The sequence below is a fragment of the Silurus meridionalis genome, chromosome 3 (genome assembly GCF_014805685.1).
Source record: "Silurus meridionalis isolate SWU-2019-XX chromosome 3, ASM1480568v1, whole genome shotgun sequence".
In the NCBI taxonomy this organism is placed as follows: Eukaryota; Metazoa; Chordata; class Actinopteri; order Siluriformes; family Siluridae; genus Silurus; species Silurus meridionalis.
Window position 1 is genome coordinate 2931014 of NC_060886.1, and position 19076 is coordinate 2950089.

General features: G+C 38.0%; 2 protein-coding genes across 4 annotated transcripts in view; one reads left to right on the forward strand and one right to left on the reverse strand.

Moving 5' to 3' along the window:
* Window positions 1-3612, reverse strand: part of ormdl1 (ORMDL sphingolipid biosynthesis regulator 1) — an 11743-nt gene extending 8131 nt beyond the window's left edge. Inside the window, exon 1 of one of the 2 annotated variants that reach the window (XM_046843221.1) lies at window positions 3482-3612. The gene's annotated coding sequence lies outside the window, so the exon portion shown is untranslated. Of the gene's footprint in view, window positions 1-3319 lie in introns of both variants that reach the window. The other variant, XM_046843212.1, reaches the window with a different exon arrangement.
* Window positions 3613-3885: 273 nt separating this feature from the next.
* pms1 (PMS1 homolog 1, mismatch repair system component) overlaps window positions 3886-19076 on the forward strand; it is a 34258-nt gene continuing 19067 nt past the window's right edge. For both annotated transcript variants that reach the window (XM_046845931.1, XM_046845932.1), the window contains exons 1-6: window positions 3886-4000; window positions 5222-5364; window positions 5783-5965; window positions 6360-6462; window positions 6940-7103; window positions 14291-14407. In XM_046845931.1, the coding sequence (XP_046701887.1) occupies window positions 5233-5364; window positions 5783-5965; window positions 6360-6462; window positions 6940-7103; window positions 14291-14407 (699 nt within the window). In that variant the 5' untranslated portion in view covers window positions 3886-4000; window positions 5222-5232. The remainder of the gene's footprint in view (window positions 4001-5221; window positions 5365-5782; window positions 5966-6359; window positions 6463-6939; window positions 7104-14290; window positions 14408-19076) is intronic.

Below are 19076 nucleotides of genomic sequence, written 5' to 3' on the forward strand. Positions count from 1 at the left end.
CAATGTCTGCTGTAACGTAGCTACAGATGTGGACAAAAGGTTCTCCCAAACATCTGCCACTCAAACGCCACATGACTGTCATTTCATGACATTTTTTAATCTGGTCATTGAGAAACAATGCAAACCACGAACACATGATGCATATTAAGAGACATTCACAGACCAGACCAGACCCAGGAGCAAGAACAAGAGTCCTGCTGAGGGATTAGTTCTGATGAAGATGAAAAAATTCACACATGGACACATTTTCCATTTCATTCTACATTAAAAGGTGTTATGGACGGTGGGGCCGAGCGATACCACAGTACAACACTCAGACGGTTTGTTGAGATCATGATGATTCCTTCCCCCGGTATTTGCAAATCATGCACAACAAAACCGAAGCATCTTATTCTAAGTAATTATACCTGATCTTTAATTATAAATAATACAATAAAATAAAACACTTCTCTGCTGGTGTCAATTTACTTTAATTTTTTTTTTTTTATTTAGATGCTACACTGCAAACCAAATAATAATAAAAAAAAAAAAAAAAAATCACAAAAATACATACATAATGAAGAGTGATATTTCCAGCATTCATATGAAAAAAAATAAAAATAACAGAAAAAAGGAAAAAACAAATGCATATGACACTACTTCCCCTTCTCAAAGAAAAATAAATAAAAATAAAAAACAAGATTAAATGCAAAATTAAAAGCACTAGCATTAATATTTAATTTTCAGGAAAAATATTTTTCATAGATTCTTGACCAAGACCTTATTCTTATTAGAATTTCAATAAAAATAAATAAATAATTAAAAACCAAACACCAGACATCATCAGATCTCATCGTATCGCCCGACCCGGTGGAGAAATTAATTAAAACGTGTTTTAATTCTCTGGTGTTTAAGTCTGAACTACAACAGACGAGTGATGGCTTTCTTCCCTTAAACGCCTGGTGGTTCACCTGAAACCATGTAGATACCACCAATCACAGATCGCCACCGCCCCACAACCACCAACCGCAGATCGCCACCGTCCCGTAACCACCAACCGCAGATCGCCACCGTCCCGTAACCACCAACCGCAGATCGCCACCGTCCCGTAACCACCAACCGCAGATCGCCACCGTCCCGTAACCACCAACCGCAGATCGCCACCGTCCCGTAACCACCAACCGCAGATCGCCACCGTCCCGTAACCACCAACCGCAGATCGCCACCGCCCGTAACCACCAACCACAGATCACCACCGCCGTAACCACCAACCGCAGATCGCCACCGCCCGTAACCACCAATCACAGATCGCCACCGCCCGTAACCACCAACCGCAGATCGCCACCGTCCCGTAACCACCAACCGCAGATCGCCACCGTCCCGTAACCACCAACCGCAGATCGCCACCGTCCCGTAACCACCAACCGCAGATCGCCACCGTCCCGTAACCACCAACCACAGACCGCCACCGCCCGTAACCACCAACCACAGATCACCACCGCCCGTAACCACCAACCACAGATCACCACCGTCCGTAACCACCAACCACAGATCACCACCGCCCCGTAACCACCAACCGCAGATCGCCACCGTCCCGTAACCACCAACCGCAGATCGCCACCGTCCCGTAACCACCAACCGCAGATCGCCACCGTCCCGTAACCACCAACCACAGACCACCACCGCCCCGTAACCACCAACCACAGACCACCACCGCCCCGTAACCACCAACCACAGATCACCACCGCCCGTAACCACCAACCACAGATCACCACCGCCCGTAACCACCAACCACAGATCATCACCGTCCCTTAACCACCAATCACAGATTTCCACTGTCGGTAATCATAAATCACAGATCACCAGTTCTTAACCCCCAATCCCAGATCTCTACTGTAACCCCTAATCCCAGATCACCACAATAAAACATTCACTTCTCTTCTCTCCCTCGTTTGTCATTTTATTCAATAAACAAGTGACCAAATATGCAAATGTAACTTATGACATCATCTGGGAACTCTGAGCACACGTTAAATTTTTCCCCCTGATAAAGACCTACCAGTCCCTGAAAGAAAACCTGATGGAGAGATCGACTTGTGTCATGAACCTGATCTCTTTAAACTTTAACGCTGCAGCAGACGATCTCTGTTCTGACCGACCCACTTCTGCTCGCTCCAGGGTTATCAGAGTTTAGATGCAAAGTTCACAGTTTGTGTGTGTGTGTGTGTGTGTGTGTGTGTGTGTGTGTGTGTGTGAGAGAGAGAGAGAATGTGTGCTAGTGAGAGTGTATGAGTGTGTGTGTGCATGAGATATGAAAGAGATGTGTATAAGTGTGTGTAAAAGTGTGTGAATGTGAGTGTGTGAATGTGAGAATGTGAGTGTATGTGAGAGTGTGTATGAGTGTATGCAAGAGTGTGTGCGTTTTCAACCCATCACTGTTCCTCTTACATAACTCCCACAGCTGATAAGATGACACACTCTGAGACGAGTTCTGCCACGTTTCGCTATTTTACTTTGCCCTCACACACACACACACACACACACACACACACACACACACACACACACACACACACACTTTCTCTCCTGAGCACACATTACATTATTATCATAACAAAAACCCATCATAATAAATACTTATTCCACATTAACAATCACTGCACAATTTTCTCTCTATTGAAAAAATGTTTTTAAAATATTTAGTAATTTTTTAATGCAGCTCAAATCTTCAGGAAAAACATTATTATTAACATTATTAATAAATAAATTTAATTATAATATAATGCAGCACAATGTAGGCTGACTAGTCAAGTATATACACAGCAACAACATTATTGTTATTATCAAGACGACTAATACTAATTTTATGGTTTATAACCTGATTTTAATCTCGTAAAAAATGTAATTAAATTCTTTATTAATTATGTTTTTCTTTTGAAAAGCGGTCGCGCGCCTCAATCTTTTTATCATTAGCAGCGAAATGGGTAAAAAAAAAAAAAAAAAAAAAGGAAAAATGTATTTATTTATTGGTCACTTCAAAAAGCTTTAATTACGTATTTTAAGGCTTTTAAATGGAATTTAATTGTAATTAATTTTAATATATAATAAAGAAAAAAAAACGCTAAAAATCTTATGCTAGGTTGCTAAGTCGACAACTAGCTAATCTAAAAATGGGCTCGTTTTTAAATAAAATATATAATATAAAATATATTGTATTGTTATGTATACATTTGTAATTAAATTAGATTAGTAATTAATACAAAAGTTTAAAAAAATCTCTTTCAAAGACAAAAACAACACCGTTAGATAGGGCTGTGTCCCAAATCGCTCCCTCACTCACCCCCTATTCCGCTCCCTGCAGAGGGAGCGAGCTCGGTTTTGGACGCGGCCCGCGTATAAATAAATCCAGCGCACCACCAGTTGATCCGCTTTTCGGCCGCGAACGCAAGTCGTTCATGCAAAGGACAGCATTTGTGCAAATAATTCCACGGAAATAACCTACCTTATTCCCCCAAAAACAACTGTTTTTATATTTAAAAACCCAGCTCCCTGACACTGTTGCTCTAACACTCGGTCTCTCCGTCCGCCTGCCTTCGTACTGCTAAATAGCGCAAGGCTTTTAGCCCCGCCTCTCTACACTGCATCCTCCAATCACAGCCCCGAACGCTCGGTTAAGTAGGCGGGGATTGTTACAAAATGTCTATAAAACATGATAAAAATAAAATTTAGAAAAAAAAAAATATATATGATCTCTACCACGTTTTTATTAGTTTTTTTTACAATTTAATTATCTTTCTTTTTCGACCTCGGATTCAATCCTGCGCTCTGATTGGTCTATCAACCGACCCTTACGATGACTGATCACTTAAAAATCCAATCAGAGCAGAGACTAGGTGATGACGTGTAAAAAAGGCGTCTTTTTTGAACGATTTCACTTCCGCATTGGAGAAGTAGGTGCCGTTATGGTGTGTTGGGGAAAAAAAAAAAAGTAATCAAGGATTTAATATACTGAGGAATTTTTGTGAGTAATTTATTGATCTGAAACATATACATGTAAAACAAATAAATACGTTTTTCTCTTATTGATTGCAAGAATTAATGCGTTCCATCACTGCAGTGTATAATAGGTTTTAGAGGAGCTCTGTGCACACACAGGCATTATATTATTATTATTATTATTATTATTATTATTATTATTATTATTATTATTATTATTATGTAAATCTATATCAGATCAGATCTGGTGCATCAGTTGCATATGAAGCTTCCAAAGACCTTCAAAATAACTTGCAGGATCTCATTCTAAGGATCAGCAGAGATGCAGATGAGGATGTTATTTATTTTATTGATATTTTGACCATATCTCTTTTATGCCTGATTTATAGAACACGTTGCAATAAAGCAATTTTGGGGGCCAAGCACCAAAACTCCATGAGTTGCAAACTCAATGATGATCTTGTCTGAGCAATCAGAGCATGTAGTCCATTCATAGCTTCAGGTCCTGGTTCTGAAGATGCAGATGATGACTGGTGTGTGTGCAGTTGTTGCTGAGATGATCACAGCTTTACTTCCAGTTCTAGATTTGATTTCTCTGATGATGAAGTCAGATTTGGTGGTGATTAGTGATCATTTGTAGGAGGAGTGAGAAAATGGTGAGAAAACACAGGGGGAATTTACACATTGAAAGGTTCGGAGTCGTGGATGCCTCTGGACTGGAAAGGAAATTATTCTGATTTGTCAAGAAATTGTTGTATAATAACTTATTTGTTATTTATTATGTCTAATCTGAATTATAATATATATATACATACATATTTTTACATTTCTGAATTTCTTTCTGAATGTGATTTCTTTTATTTCATTTTAAATTTCGTACTAAATTTTTTATTTATTTCTAATATTTTTCTTTCTTTCTTTCTTTCTTTCTTTCTTTCTTTTTGAATTTTTGAACTTCTTTTTCTTCTTTTTTTCTTTTTTTATAATTCTTTTTTTATAATATTTAATTTATTATAATTTCTTTCTGAACCCTTTTTTTCTGAATGACTTTCAGAATTGTTGAATTTCTTTCTGAATTTCAGATTTTTTTTTCTTTCTGAATTTCTTTCTAAATCTTTTAATTTTTTTTAATTAAATTTTTTTTATTTAAAAAATTGTTTTTCTTATTTAAATTGTTGATGTAATAAAGAGCAACAATTTTTGGATCCGACTCCTTTATTTTATTCTGTTTCTCTCATGTTTGCAGATGAATAAGGGATGAAGGCTCTTCCTCCAGACACCGTGCGACTGCTGTCCAGCTCTCAGGTCATCACATCTGTTGTTAACGTCGTGAAGGAGCTGATTGAGAACTCGCTGGATGCTGGATCCTCAAACCTGGAAATCAAACTGGTAAATTGATGAATATGAATATAAACCCTTAGAGTCAGAAAACACACACACACACACACACACACACACACACCAAATAATTATGCTGTAGATACTAACAATATTTGAATGAGTGTAATTTATATTCTTGTATTGTCCTTCTGGATGTGGTTTGTGGACACCTGACTATAAGATTGTGCTTCTCTGTGAACGTCCCTCTCATCACGTTAGAATAACTGCCACTCTTCTGAGAAGATGTTCCACTAGATTCCCCTAGAGTGGAAAAATCAGGTGTCCCAGTACCTTTGGCCGTGTAGTCGGGATTGTGTATTGGCGTGAGAAACGTCCAGTCCCCTGTAGTAAAGAGTTTTTCTCTGAAGCAGAAGTGCAGAATGATTAACAGTTCACTCGGTAATGGACGCTTGTGTTTGCCCTGTAGGAGAATTATGGGATGGATCGTATCGAGGTGCGAGACAACGGCTCTGGGATCAAAGCTGCTGATGCTCCTGTGATGGCGGTGAAACACTACACTTCTAAAATCTCCTGCCATGAAGATCTACAGCATCTCCAGACCTACGGCTTCAGAGGAGAAGCTCTCGGGTCCCTCTGCACCGTTTCCGAGGTAACACACCTGTCTGTCTGTCTGTCTTTCTTTCTTTCTTTCTTTCTTTCTTTCTTTCTTTCTTTCTTTCTTTTTACTACTTTTCTTATTTTCTTTGCTTACTTATTATTGTTCTTTGTTTATTTTATTTATTTATTTTTCTTTTATCTTTTATCTTTCTTTCTTTTTAGATTTTTCTTGATTTTCTTTCTTTTATTACTTTTCTTATTTTCTTTTTGTTTTTCTTGTTTATTATTCTTTCTTTCTTTCTTTCTTTCTTTCTTTCTTTCTTTCTTTCTTTCTTTCTTTCTTTCTTTCTTTCTTTCTTCCTTTCTTTCTTCCTTTCTTCCTTTCTTTCTATTGTTTTTTCTCTTATGTATTTATTATTGTTCTTTCTCCCCCTCCCTCTCTCCAGGTCATTATCACCACTAAAACAGTTGAGGATGAGGTCAGCACTCAGTACACACTGGACTTAAAGGGGGGTGTGGTCTCACAGCGGCCCTCACACCTCGGCCAGGGTAAGTGTGTTTCAGTCCCATTAAATAATAATTATTTAATAATCAAATAATAATAATAATAATCAAATAAAATAATCATAATCATAATATAATAATAATAATAATAATAATAATAATAATAATAACATAACAACAATAATTATATAATAATAACAATTTAATAATAATAATATAACAACAATAATAATAATACTGATATAATTAAATATAATAATAATAATAATAATCATAATATAATAATATAATAATATTAATAATAATAATAATAATAATATAATAATAATAATAATATAATAATAATAATAATAATAATATAATAATAATAATAATATAATAATAATAATAATAATAATAATAATAATAATAATAATAATATAATATATAATACTAATATAATAATAATGTAGTAGTAATATTAATAATAATAATAATTATAGCACGGACGATGATCAGAGATGTTCCTCTGTCTTCACACAGGTACCACTGTTTGTGCCCTGAAACTGTTTAAGAACCTCCCGGTGCGGAGACAGTATTACTCCAACAGCAAGAAGTGCAAAGACGAGCTGAAGAAGGTGCAGGATCTGCTCATGGCTTATGGCATCATCAAGCCTGAGCTGAGGATCGTGTTCACGCATAATAAGGTTTGGAGCATCACAGTTTATATTCGGTGTCTGAAGGTAACTGAATATAGGACTGGATGTTAATATGAGATGTGGATGTTAGATTGGCTATTAGATTGGATTATAGGACTGGATGTTAATATGAGATGTGGATGTTTGATTGGATATTAGATTGGATGATAGAACTGGATGTTAATATGAGATGTGGATGTTAGATTGGCTATTAGATTGGATTATAGAACTGGATGTTAATATGAGATGTGGATGTTAGATTGGCTATTAGATTGGATTATAGGACTGGATGTTAATATGAGATGTGGATGTTTGATTGGATATTAGATTGGATGATAGAACTGGATGTTAATATGAGATGTGGATGTTAGATTGGCTATTAGATTGGATTATAGGACTGGATGTTAATATGAGATGTGGATGTTTGATTGGATATTAGATTGGATTATAGTACTGGATGTTAATATGAGATGTGGATGTTAGATTGGATATTAGATTGGATGATAGAACTGGATGTTAAAATTAGATGTGGATGTTTGATTGGATATTAGATTGGATTATAGGACTGGATGTTAATATGAGATGTGGATGTTTGATTGGATATTAGATTGGATTATAGTACTGGATGTTAATATGAGATGTGGATGTTAGATTGGATATTAGATTGGATGATAGAACTGGATGTTAATATGAGATGTGGATGTTAGATTGGCTATTAGATTGGATTATAGGACTGGATGTTAATATGAGATGTGGATGTTTGATTGGATATTAGATTGGATGATAGAACTGGATGTTAATATGAGATGTGGATGTTAGATTGGCTATTAGATTGGATTATAGAACTGGATGTTAATATGAGATGTGGATGTTAGATTGGCTATTAGATTGGATTATAGGACTGGATGTTAATATGAGATGTGGATGTTTGATTGGATATTAGATTGGATGATAGAACTGGATGTTAATATGAGATGTGGATGTTAGATTGGCTATTAGATTGGATTATAGTACTGGATGTTAATATGAGATGTGGATGTTTGATTGGATATTAGATTGGATGATAGAACTGGATGTTAATATGAGATGTGGATGTTAGATTGGCTATTAGATTGGATTATAGGACTGGATGTTAATATGAGATGTGGATGTTTGATTGGATATTAGATTGGATTATAGTACTGGATGTTAATATGAGATGTGGATGTTAGATTGGATATTAGATTGGATGATAGAACTGGATGTTAAAATTAGATGTGGATGTTTGATTGGATATTAGATTGGATTATAGGACTGGATGTTAATATGAGATGTGGATGTTTGATTGGATATTAGATTGGATTATAGTACTGGATGTTAATATGAGATGTGGATGTTAGATTGGATATTAGATTGGATGATAGAACTGGATGTTAAAATGAGATGTGGATGTTTGATTGGATATTAGATTGGATTATAGGACTGGATGTAAATATGAGATGTGGATGTTAGATTGGATATTAGATTGGATGATAGAACTGGATGTTAAAATGAGATGTGGATGTTTGATTGGATATTAGATTGGATTATAGTACTGGATGTTAATATGAGGTGGATGTTAGATTGGATATTAGATTGGATGATAGAACTGGATGTTAAAATGAGATGTGGATGTTTGATTGGATATTAGATTGGATTATAGGACTGGATGTGAATATGAGATGTGGATGTTTGATTGGATATTAGATTGGATTATAGGACTGGATGTAAATATGGGATGTGGATGTTAGAATGGATGTTAAATGAGATGTTAGATCGGATGTTAAGTTTGGATGTTAGGATTGGATGTTAATATTGGAAATGGATGTTAGATGAGATGTTAGGTTGGATGTTAGATTGGATAGTAAGGTTTGATGTTAGGATTGGATGGTAGGGTTGACTGCTAGGACTGGATGGTAATATTGGAGGTGGATCTTAAATTGAATATTAGATTGGATGATAGGACTGGATGTTAATATGGAATGTGGCTGTTAGATTGGATGTTAGATTGGATGATAGGACTGGATGTTAATATGGGATGTGGATGTTAGATGAGATGTTAGGTTGGATGTTAGATTGGATATCAAGGTTTGATGTTAGGATTGGATGGTAGGGTTGACTGCTAGGACTGGATGTTAAAATTGGATGTGAGAGTTTTATGTTAGATTGGATGTTAGATGTAATGTTAGATTGGAAATAGTTTGCATTTTAGGGCATTGATCATATTTAGTATTGTGGGATTTTTATGATTCTTTCTTTCTTTCTTTCTTTCTTTCTTTCTTTCTTTCTTTCTTTGTTTCTTTCTTTCTTTTTTCTTTCTTTTTTTCTTGGGTTAGTCTAATCTTATATTTAAAGTAATGTATAACTCTAATTTAGAATCTATATGCTTTATGTAATCTTTCCGAAATTATCAATTTTTACACGTTGTAACGATGTAATAATGTATATGGACGCTTGGTGGCGCCAAATGTCCATAGAATGTCTCTTTTGGTTTCATCGCAGAGCAGCAGCGTGTAAACCGTTACCTACATGCTGATATACACGTTCACGTCACAACACATTATACACGATATAGCCAGAAGTTTGTGGACACCTCACCATAAATTTGATCTGTGCTTCTTTTCGAACTCCAGATCTAGTCCACCTTTACTGTTATAATAATCTCCACTCCTCCAGGAAGATGTTCCACTGGATTGTGTGGACATTCATTCAGGATGTGTGTTAGTAAAGTCGGGTTCTGATGTAGGTGAGGGTGAGGAGGCCTGGGGTGCAGTCAGCATAAATAATTCATCCCAAAGGTGTTCAATAAGGTTGAAGCTCCACATCATCCAAAAAGCAGATATTCATGGAACTGGAATTGTGCATTGCCATGCTGGAGCTTGTTTTGGTCACCAAGTGTAAATGAAGGTAAGATTTAACACAGACGTCCGAGACAACCGCGTGCCTCTGACCGTTCGAAGAAGAAGCACATATATAGAGTGGAAAAGCCGAGTGTCCTAATACTTTTGGCTGCACCGTGTTGGTATTAAATAAGTCAAAGGCCCTTTTTTCAAGGCACTCGTGTGTCTTTCAATATCGTTTTACCATTCTACCATTTCTGATCCTACTTTAATAATCCGAACATCCTGCCAAGACGTAGCTCAAAATCCTGACAGCACGCTTGTACCGAGGGACTGTTCCTCCACCGCTCCATCACTTTCCGGCTTTCTTGGCAAGCTGAATTCATGTTAATTCTGGCTTTTCTGTAGGACAGATGTACCAAGGAGAAAATACTAATCGTCAAATACGGTAAAATATATGGACAAAGTGACATTTTAAAGGAAAATTCACCTACATTCAACTTATTCACTAAATCTGGGGTGTGTGTGGTTGTGTGTCTGAGGGCAGATGCCAAGCTTTTAGAATGTGACCATATATGGCAAATTTTACAAATCCCGAACGCCAGGTTGCTTGTTGGCGTGGCCTATCCGAGAATTCCTATGTTTAAAAACGTTCTAACGTAGGGTGAAATTTAAAAGTAGTTATTTTTATCAAATAGTAACCTTTGCAGTGTGATACAGCGCCCCCCAGTGTTCCTGCCACGAAGCGCGTCAAGCACCTTCTGCTATTCGCTCCTGAACTCTTTCCAGTGTGTCAAAACGGCAAACTTTGTGACGAATCTTCATCTACAAGGAAGAGGGCACAGGAGCTCCGGAGCTCCCTGTGACTATGCGTGCAACCTCGTGCTGCCATCTGATTCGATACCACCAATGCCCACTCGAATGATGTAACCTCAGATGATATCTTGAAGGTACCATGTTCTGTATGACTTTATCATTCTCTCAAATCATCGTGGAGGAATTCTGGATCACTTCCTTTACTGTGTTACTTTAGTTTATTGAGTTGCTACCAGAGGTACAGCACAGCATTTCAGTCAAGATTGAGGTCTGGACTTTGATCTCAAATCGTGAGATTCTGGTCTTTTTCAGATGTTCTGCTGCGTGACCCAATTTTGGTTAAGCTTTAGCTGTCAGACAGATGCCCTCACATCTGACTCTAGAATACTGTACTTTGGTATATAAAGGAGTTCATGGTGGACTTATTGACTGCCTGTTGCTCAGGTCCTGTAACTGCAAAACAAGCCCAGATCAGCACATTGACAGTGTGTTTGCACACCAAACTGTGCATTATGGCCAAACATCTCCATGTCTTGGTCCTCTCGTCTGTCCAAAGTCTTGTGGTTTGTTCTATGTTCTTTTTAGAGAGAAGAAACTTTCTCCTGGCATCTTTCCCAAACAAACCATACTGGTTCAAGCTTTTTCTAATTGTACTGCCATTCATTTCAAATCAAACCCCAAATTCAAAATTACATTTGAAAATGTCCTGAAGACCTTGGAGTAAATTTGCTGGGACATCCACTCCTGGGAAGATTGTGGACTCACTTGTATATGTTTCACTGTGCAATTAATTGACTGTCAATTTTATGGAAATGGCCTTATAACCCCTTCAAGATTTTTGGCCAGCAACAGTTGCTTCTCTACTATCGTTGCTGATGTCCTTGTGTGAAAACACACCGAGTGCTCCAGAACAATGTCAAATCGGGCTTTTCTGGAGGTGCTGACATTTTTCTGGCATTTTAACAAAGGCGTTTAATTAGCAGCACCCGGATTTCACATCGCCTCTTAATTCCTGTGGAGGCGGTGAAGGCGTACTTAGATTTTCACACGTGACTCGTAATGGAAAAACTTATACTCATGTTAAGTTAAACTTTGTTTAAATGTGATGTTAAGTCGGAAATTTCCTCTTTTCTCACATTTGAGTCTAAGAACAGCATATTCTCATTCCTGTCCTCTGTTTTATTAACAATCAACACCTTACGAACTGTAGATTCTGTCGGTCAGGAACATTCCGTTCCCCACAAGGCCGGTTTTTATGCCGAGTTTTCCTATGGCTACCTGCTCTAAAACATTCTGTTCCAGTAAAAGACGACTTGTATGAATATGCTGTATGAGCTGCACAGGGACGGGAGGGGAAGAAGTGAAGAGTAATAAAAGCAAAGTATGGGAAGAGAAGGTATCTCTTTCCTCACTCGCTGTGTTTGTGTGTGTGTGTGTGTGTGTGTATGTGTGTGTGACAGACATCCCTCTGCAGATCTCTTTTCTTTTATAATAAACTTTCTTTCTGTTTGATTCTACTCGAGCCTGAGACTATTATCCAGGATTGGAGATTTTGTAAACGTGGTATTGTTCATCTGAGGTTGGTTTTACCCGAATCTTAAACCCATAGAAGGATCAGACGGTAGTATTTATGATATCCTGATCATGCAAAACCTTAGAATTCAAAGGGGGTGTGCTTTCTTTTTCACATTTCTTATTCAATGTGTGGTCAGGTAGGGGAATTTCGAGGTGAAAGCTGCTCCGTAGACCCTTTTTTTCGAAGGCGCTACACCAATATTGAATCGTACCGATAGATTAGCATAAGTTTTTGTTCTTTTTCTACAAGATCGAAATAACGCCATCATTTACTTACGATTTTATAGAAGTCGAGATTGAATCGATAATTTCGTTGAAAACACGTGTGTTGTTTTCTTTTTTTTCTACATTTCATGCTAATCACCTGTCAGCTAGTCACCTGTTGTACCCCACAGACCAGTTTCATTTAAAATATACTTCATTTAAATGTACTCTTATGGCATTTGGACGAGTTAAGGGCCTTGCTAAAGGGCCCCAGCAGTGGCAGCTTAGTGGTGGGAATTGAACTCATGACCTCCTGATCAGAATTCCAACATTTTAAACACTGAACTACACCGTCCCCCATTTTTGCAGAAAGCCTGGTGAATGTTTCGGGGTTCAGATTGGACCGTACGCTTGCAATACGGACACCTGAGTATGGAATGGGCTACAAGATTTTCTGGAGAATTGTGTGAGATTCATTCAGACGCATTGTAGTAAAGTCTGGTACTGATGAAGCTGAGGTGAGGAGGCCTGGGGTGGGGGTCACTTTTATTCCAAAGGTGTTCTATAAAGTTAAAAGCAGACCTCTACGGCTATAGACCCCCCCCCGCCCACGAAGAACATTCTTGCAACCCATTTGCAACTCTTCCAAAATTTCTGGGTCAGGACGTTGTTGGGGACCTTTATTACATATAGTATTATAACTTAATATCCATATTAAAATAGCTATACAGGCGTTTGGGTTGTTTTTTTTTGTTGAGCATATTCAAATCCACACTATGCATCCAGTAAACCAGAGGATAAGTTGAAAAAAACTCAGGAGTTGGTTGTCCTTCAACCTGGAAGTGGTCCAAATTTAGCAGTGTGACGGCGAGATTAGCCACTAAGCCGACTCAAATAAGGCTATGGCTGAAGGCCTAAGGCTGTCATTTAAGCCTAATGTACCAAACAGAGCGGTGTGAGGTTTACAGGCCTGATTTTTAAGTGCAATAGCAGATTGTGGGTGATCCGTCTAACATGTGGCCGTGTCGCCGAAACAAAAAGCGATATGCGGGGATCTGCATATCGGAGGATTTCGTTCCTGTAGGTTATTTTAACGGGAACGATTCACTAGTCTACTTAACGAGGGCAATCTATTTCTTTATTTTTCTTTATTTTTACATTTTTTTATTTTTAATATAAACGCGATGGCGATGGACCTCGGACCGGTGTCTCATATCACAAACTTCGCACTTCATCGCGTGTTGGGTTTCACGAGTTCTCTTAAAGCTGTTTACTAAAGAGATCCTTTTACACTTATCAAATTGTGTATTTCATAGCAGGGATGCATGCTATGGCCCGCATGCACCTCAGAAATCAACACCTTGGATATATTTACTAGCGAGTGGAAGTGCCAGTGACAGGCAAATGCATGGGTGTGAAAATATGTGTCCATTTCTAATGCAACTGCACTCCTATTTGCAGGAGGCGTATTCAAGTTTGTTCAGGAAGACATTTCCAGTGTTCATCATCTTCTCTGTGAATTATTAGAAAAATCCCACAGGCACAAAAGAAGTAGTCGGTCATGATGTAGATGTCAAGTTCTTCTACACGCGAGGCCTTTTTTTTTTTAAAAGCTCACGCGTTCATTTTCGGCTGGTTAATTGTTTATAATTCATGCGTACGTATGAGGATTCGGCCCTACAGGTGGTCTTATTTTAGGACGGGGAGAAAATAGCCTGACCCATTTTTACCATGTTGTTTCAGGTTGTGGTGTGGCAGAAGTCCAAGGTATCGGATCACGCCTCGGCTCTCATGGCCGTGCTCGGATCCTCCGTCGCCGCCAACCTGTTACCGGTTCGACATCGCCACGAGCAAGCAGAGGTCAGTGACGCTCTGGGAAACGCTGGGAAAAGGAATCGTACACAGCTAGAGTTCATGCACAGCATTGGAACAGCTTGTTATTTTTTTTTGGCATAAAATGATAGAGATGAAGAGAAACCTGGTTGGTCCTGTACCTGTACTTGTGGATGGTAGTAGTGGTGTTGGGGGTTTTAAAACAATTACACTTATATACACCTTTTACAAGATCGCATTATCTATTTTATTACATATACAAATCCGCATTTAGGAAAAGGCCATTTTCCTGAATTCTTTGGTTAGGTTATCAAATGACTGAGCAGAAAACTTGCGTTTTAATGTATTTTAGTTCAAAAAGTAGGTGGAGAAAAGTGATAGCAGGAGTGATTTGTGATAGAAGAGTATCTGTGAGAGTGAAAGGGAAAGTTTATAGGTCTGTGGTGAGACCTGAGATGGTGTGTGGTTTAGAGACAGTGGCATTGAGTAAAAGACAGGAGGTGGAGCTGAAGGTAGCAGAGCTGAAGATGTTGAGGTTTTCGTTGGCAGTGACGACGATGGACAGGATTAGAAATGAGTTTCTTAGAGGGACAGCGCATGTTGGACGTCTTGGAGACAAGGCGAGGGAGGTGTGATTGTGATGGTTTCGACATATGCAGAGGAGGGACATGGGGTATATCAGTAGGAGAATGCTGAGGATGGAGACACCAGGAAGGAGGAAAAGAGGAAAACTAAGGAGGAGGTTTTTGGATGTTGTGAGAGAAGACATGCAGGTAGTTGGTGTGATGAAGTCAGATGTAGAGGAGATGGATGATCCGCTGTGGCGAACTCTAATGGGAGAAGCTGAAAGAAGAAGAAGAAGAAGAAAGATGAAGATCCAGCTGAAGATCCAGCTAAAAAGTCGACGTTTTGACCATTGCGGAGATTCAGCAAAAATAACAAAAGGTGCTTGATGTACTTCGAAAAGAAGACTTCCAGGACACATTCCTGAAGTGGCAGGAGCGCTGAAAACGCTGAGCAAGGGGACTATTTTAAAGGTCATAGTGTGTAAACGTAGATGAATAAAGTCTCGAAACATTTTGATACCACCTGGTACACAATCAATGAGAGGTCGATCGTTGTAAGCTAACCTTTAATTTTTGTACCATTGATTCCATTTGAGAGACTACATCATTTCAGATGTTTTTTCAGATGTATTTGTCGCTTTACTGTGTCATATCAAATTTTCATGGAAGGAATTTAAATAATTCTCAATTTTTCCATTGATACGAAAATTCCCCAGATTGGAAATTTCTGGCCACGGGCTCCATTTTTATTCTATTCACATTTAAAAAGGGTACAACAAACCTTTGCACTTGACTTTTGCGCCAACTTGTGTAAAGTAAAAAAAAAAAAAAAAAAAAAACAGCTCACCTTATTAGTATTATTTTTATACAACCAGAAGAAAAAGAAAGTAGATATTCATCAGCTTCCAAACCTTGTTCTCCCAATTGCCACGTTTTCTAAAAAGCTCCAAATGAATAAACAGTGGAGTCTTGACATGTCACGTTGAGCTAAATTTGACTTAAAACATCGCTCGGCTCCTGCAGGGAAACTGAGCTCAGGGACTCACATAACATTTTCACTGCAAAGGGCTCTTCCCCTCTCCCAGGAGCACTGTTTCTCTTCGCCTTGCCTGTGCATTCCTCAGCACTGAAATTTCTTTCTTTTCTTTTTTGTTTGACTCAGCATTCTGCCCAGGTAGTCCCTCAGATCAAAACCCACTGCGTTCAACCTCTTTGTGGCAAAGCTTTGTTCGTGTCATTGAAATCCTTTGGCTAGTCAACTGGTAGACAGAAAATTCACAAAAAAATAGCTAATGACTGCAAAATAAAGAAAGAACGATAGTAAAAATGGGATAAAATTTACTGGAATGTCAAGACTTACCTCATAAGTAGCTAGCTTATAAAAGCTAGCTACTTATAAGCTAGCTACATATACAACATACAGAATGAATAAGACCAACCCAAACATCAATGTTTACCTCAGATTTGTTCATAAATGTATATTTTAAGACTAAGAATTAGAAACTACATACTATAATCACAGTTAACATTGACCTCCTTAACAAAGCCATACTTAAAAACGTGAACGTTTCATCACAACTTGTGAACTCAGACATTGTGGCATGATTCTGGACATTTCATGATCTTTAAGCTTTGAAATCGAGGAAAGCTAAGCACCTTTTGCTTTTGTCAAGCCGAACAGCATTTTGTTTTATCGTAGCATAACTGCAGCTTCAAATCTCTTTCTTTACTTTCTCACCATTTATTTCTTAAGCAGTTGTTACCAACACCAAGTTCAACCAAAATGATACTAATAAAGCTTATTTATTATATCATCTGCTGAAGTTAACCGTAAATCCCATTCATGGCATTTAGCTAATGCCAGAAGCTAGCTAGCTAAAGAGAATGACAGTAGAAACAAAGCAAGGTAGACAGAAACAGCAACAATTTCCTCAGATTTTTTTCTACTGTCATTTTATTTATCTAGGTATGTATCTTTTGTTGTTAGCTAGATGCCATGGTTGGCATTTGTATTCCAGATGATGCTAATAAAGCACAATAATAAAACATAATTTATAGTGTCGTTTCTGTTCAATTTGGTTTTTTGATTTGGTTTGCAGTCTTTGATAAGTAACCTTAAAGTTAAAGGTTAAAGGTCTACAGATTTTTCTAATAACAATAGCTGGAGGTTGGATTGTGCTTGCCGATAAATGATTAATCATCCAGTAGTTTTTAAAATGGATACTGGATAAAAACAAACAAACATAGCACTCCACGTAAAATAGTATTGAACGTTATTACAAAAAAAATGTAATGAATAATAGGAGAAAAAAAATTTAATATAATAATGAATAAATGTAATTATACTATTTATAACTAAAAAAAAACAGTATGTAGTGTCACTGATTCAACTCTAGAGGCTGCTCTCGTAATGACAGCGGACCAGAAGCTGGAAAAACTATCTGTATGGATTTTTGCCAATAGTCGCTAGTTCCAGCGATTAGCCATCAGTGCCGATTAATCGGCAAAACCATTGAATCGCTCGACCTCTATTTATGAGAGCAATTTCATGGTTTTACAGTTTTTCTGAATTGTTTGATGTTACTCTTCAAAAAAGGCAGAATAAAATTCGGGTGTTGGAAAAGTGGAAAGCATGTTCACGTGGTGCACACAAATTTTTTATTTGCAGTATCTTAAATATGCCCTCTTTTATTGTTGCTATGATCTGGTATCTACTATAACAGTGGTGAACAAAGTACATAAACAGTCTACTTGAGTAAAAGTAGAAATTCACTCGGTAAAATATTACTTCAGTGAAAGTAAAAGTGCTCCCTTTAAAATTTAACTTGAAAGTGTCTAAAGAACTATGATTTATTATGGCTATAATGTTCGTATTATCATTTTTTTTCCTGCAAGACTCTTCGCTTAATCAGCTCAGTTTATTTGAAAAGACTTTAATGCTACTCATAACACAAAAATCTATTAATAGAATGATATTTAACACTGAGTCAAACACTGATTGATTTTTATCCAAATTATCATAAGTTTAAAACCTTCTTAAAACCAAATTACATTTACTTATTTACTGTCCACCACTGCTCCATAATCCCCTTTACTAATCAACAGAAGTGTTTGTGTACAAAATAGATCATAATTTGTTCAATTACACCTTCCCCGTCCCTTATCTGTGCAACTGTAGAATTGCGTCTGCACATTATTTAGCTTTTCTCACCCTCAACATCCTTCCAGCTAGACACCCTAAGCTCTAGCATCGCATTGTGTCCTGTGTCATTTTGCAATAAAATGTAATGCATTAACATCTTGCACTGAACATAGCAGAGATTTCTAGCGGTCAGTTTGGGCTCCAGAACATGTGAAGTGCGCGTGTCAGAGGATCTCAGCATGGCCAGGCTGGCGAAGAGCCGCTCTCATGCTGTGCTGGCACCAATTACGCTTTCCCTGGGCAGCGCACGCAAAGAACGGGCATTCGGTCACATGCTCAGCTGCGGAGAGTTCACATCGTTCGCTATGCCAACGAACAACCAACAAGCGGCTCTCGGCACCTGGTTACGACTTTCCTGGTCGTCCTCCTGTCTCTTAAACACGCACACAATTGTAAAGATTGACTGTTTTTCTCGGTGGTACTCCTCCGAGCTCCCGGAGCCAGTTTGTTTCTGCTCAGACACGGCAGATGAAATCTGTTAAATGCCATTCTGTTTGCAGTTAATCCCACCTGACAGATGTGGAGCGTGGTTCCTAGCCCATTTTTAATACTGTTTTTGTTTTGGAGGCCCTCCTTCAGATCAGTTCCTTACATAAGCCCTTGACCTTTTCCACCTCGGTTTCCTGTTGCGAGAGCTGCCCTGGTTGTTTTTCCTCTTCTTCATGAAGGGCAGATCTTGGGTTCTGGAGTGCGATGCAGTGGTCATTTTAATTTGGAACACAATGACGTCAATCTGCGCAGTTGGAAAGGAAGCTATTGTGAGTGGACACATGGTGCCCTACTTTTTTAGCATCGTTGTCATAACTGGACTATTCGAAAGTTTTTTTTTTCCATGGACGTTTGATACTAAATATCCAGTCCATATTTAAAGAGGCAGTGGATAAAGTAATAAAAAAGAGGTGTCCATTTGCTCTATTAACTGACCTGG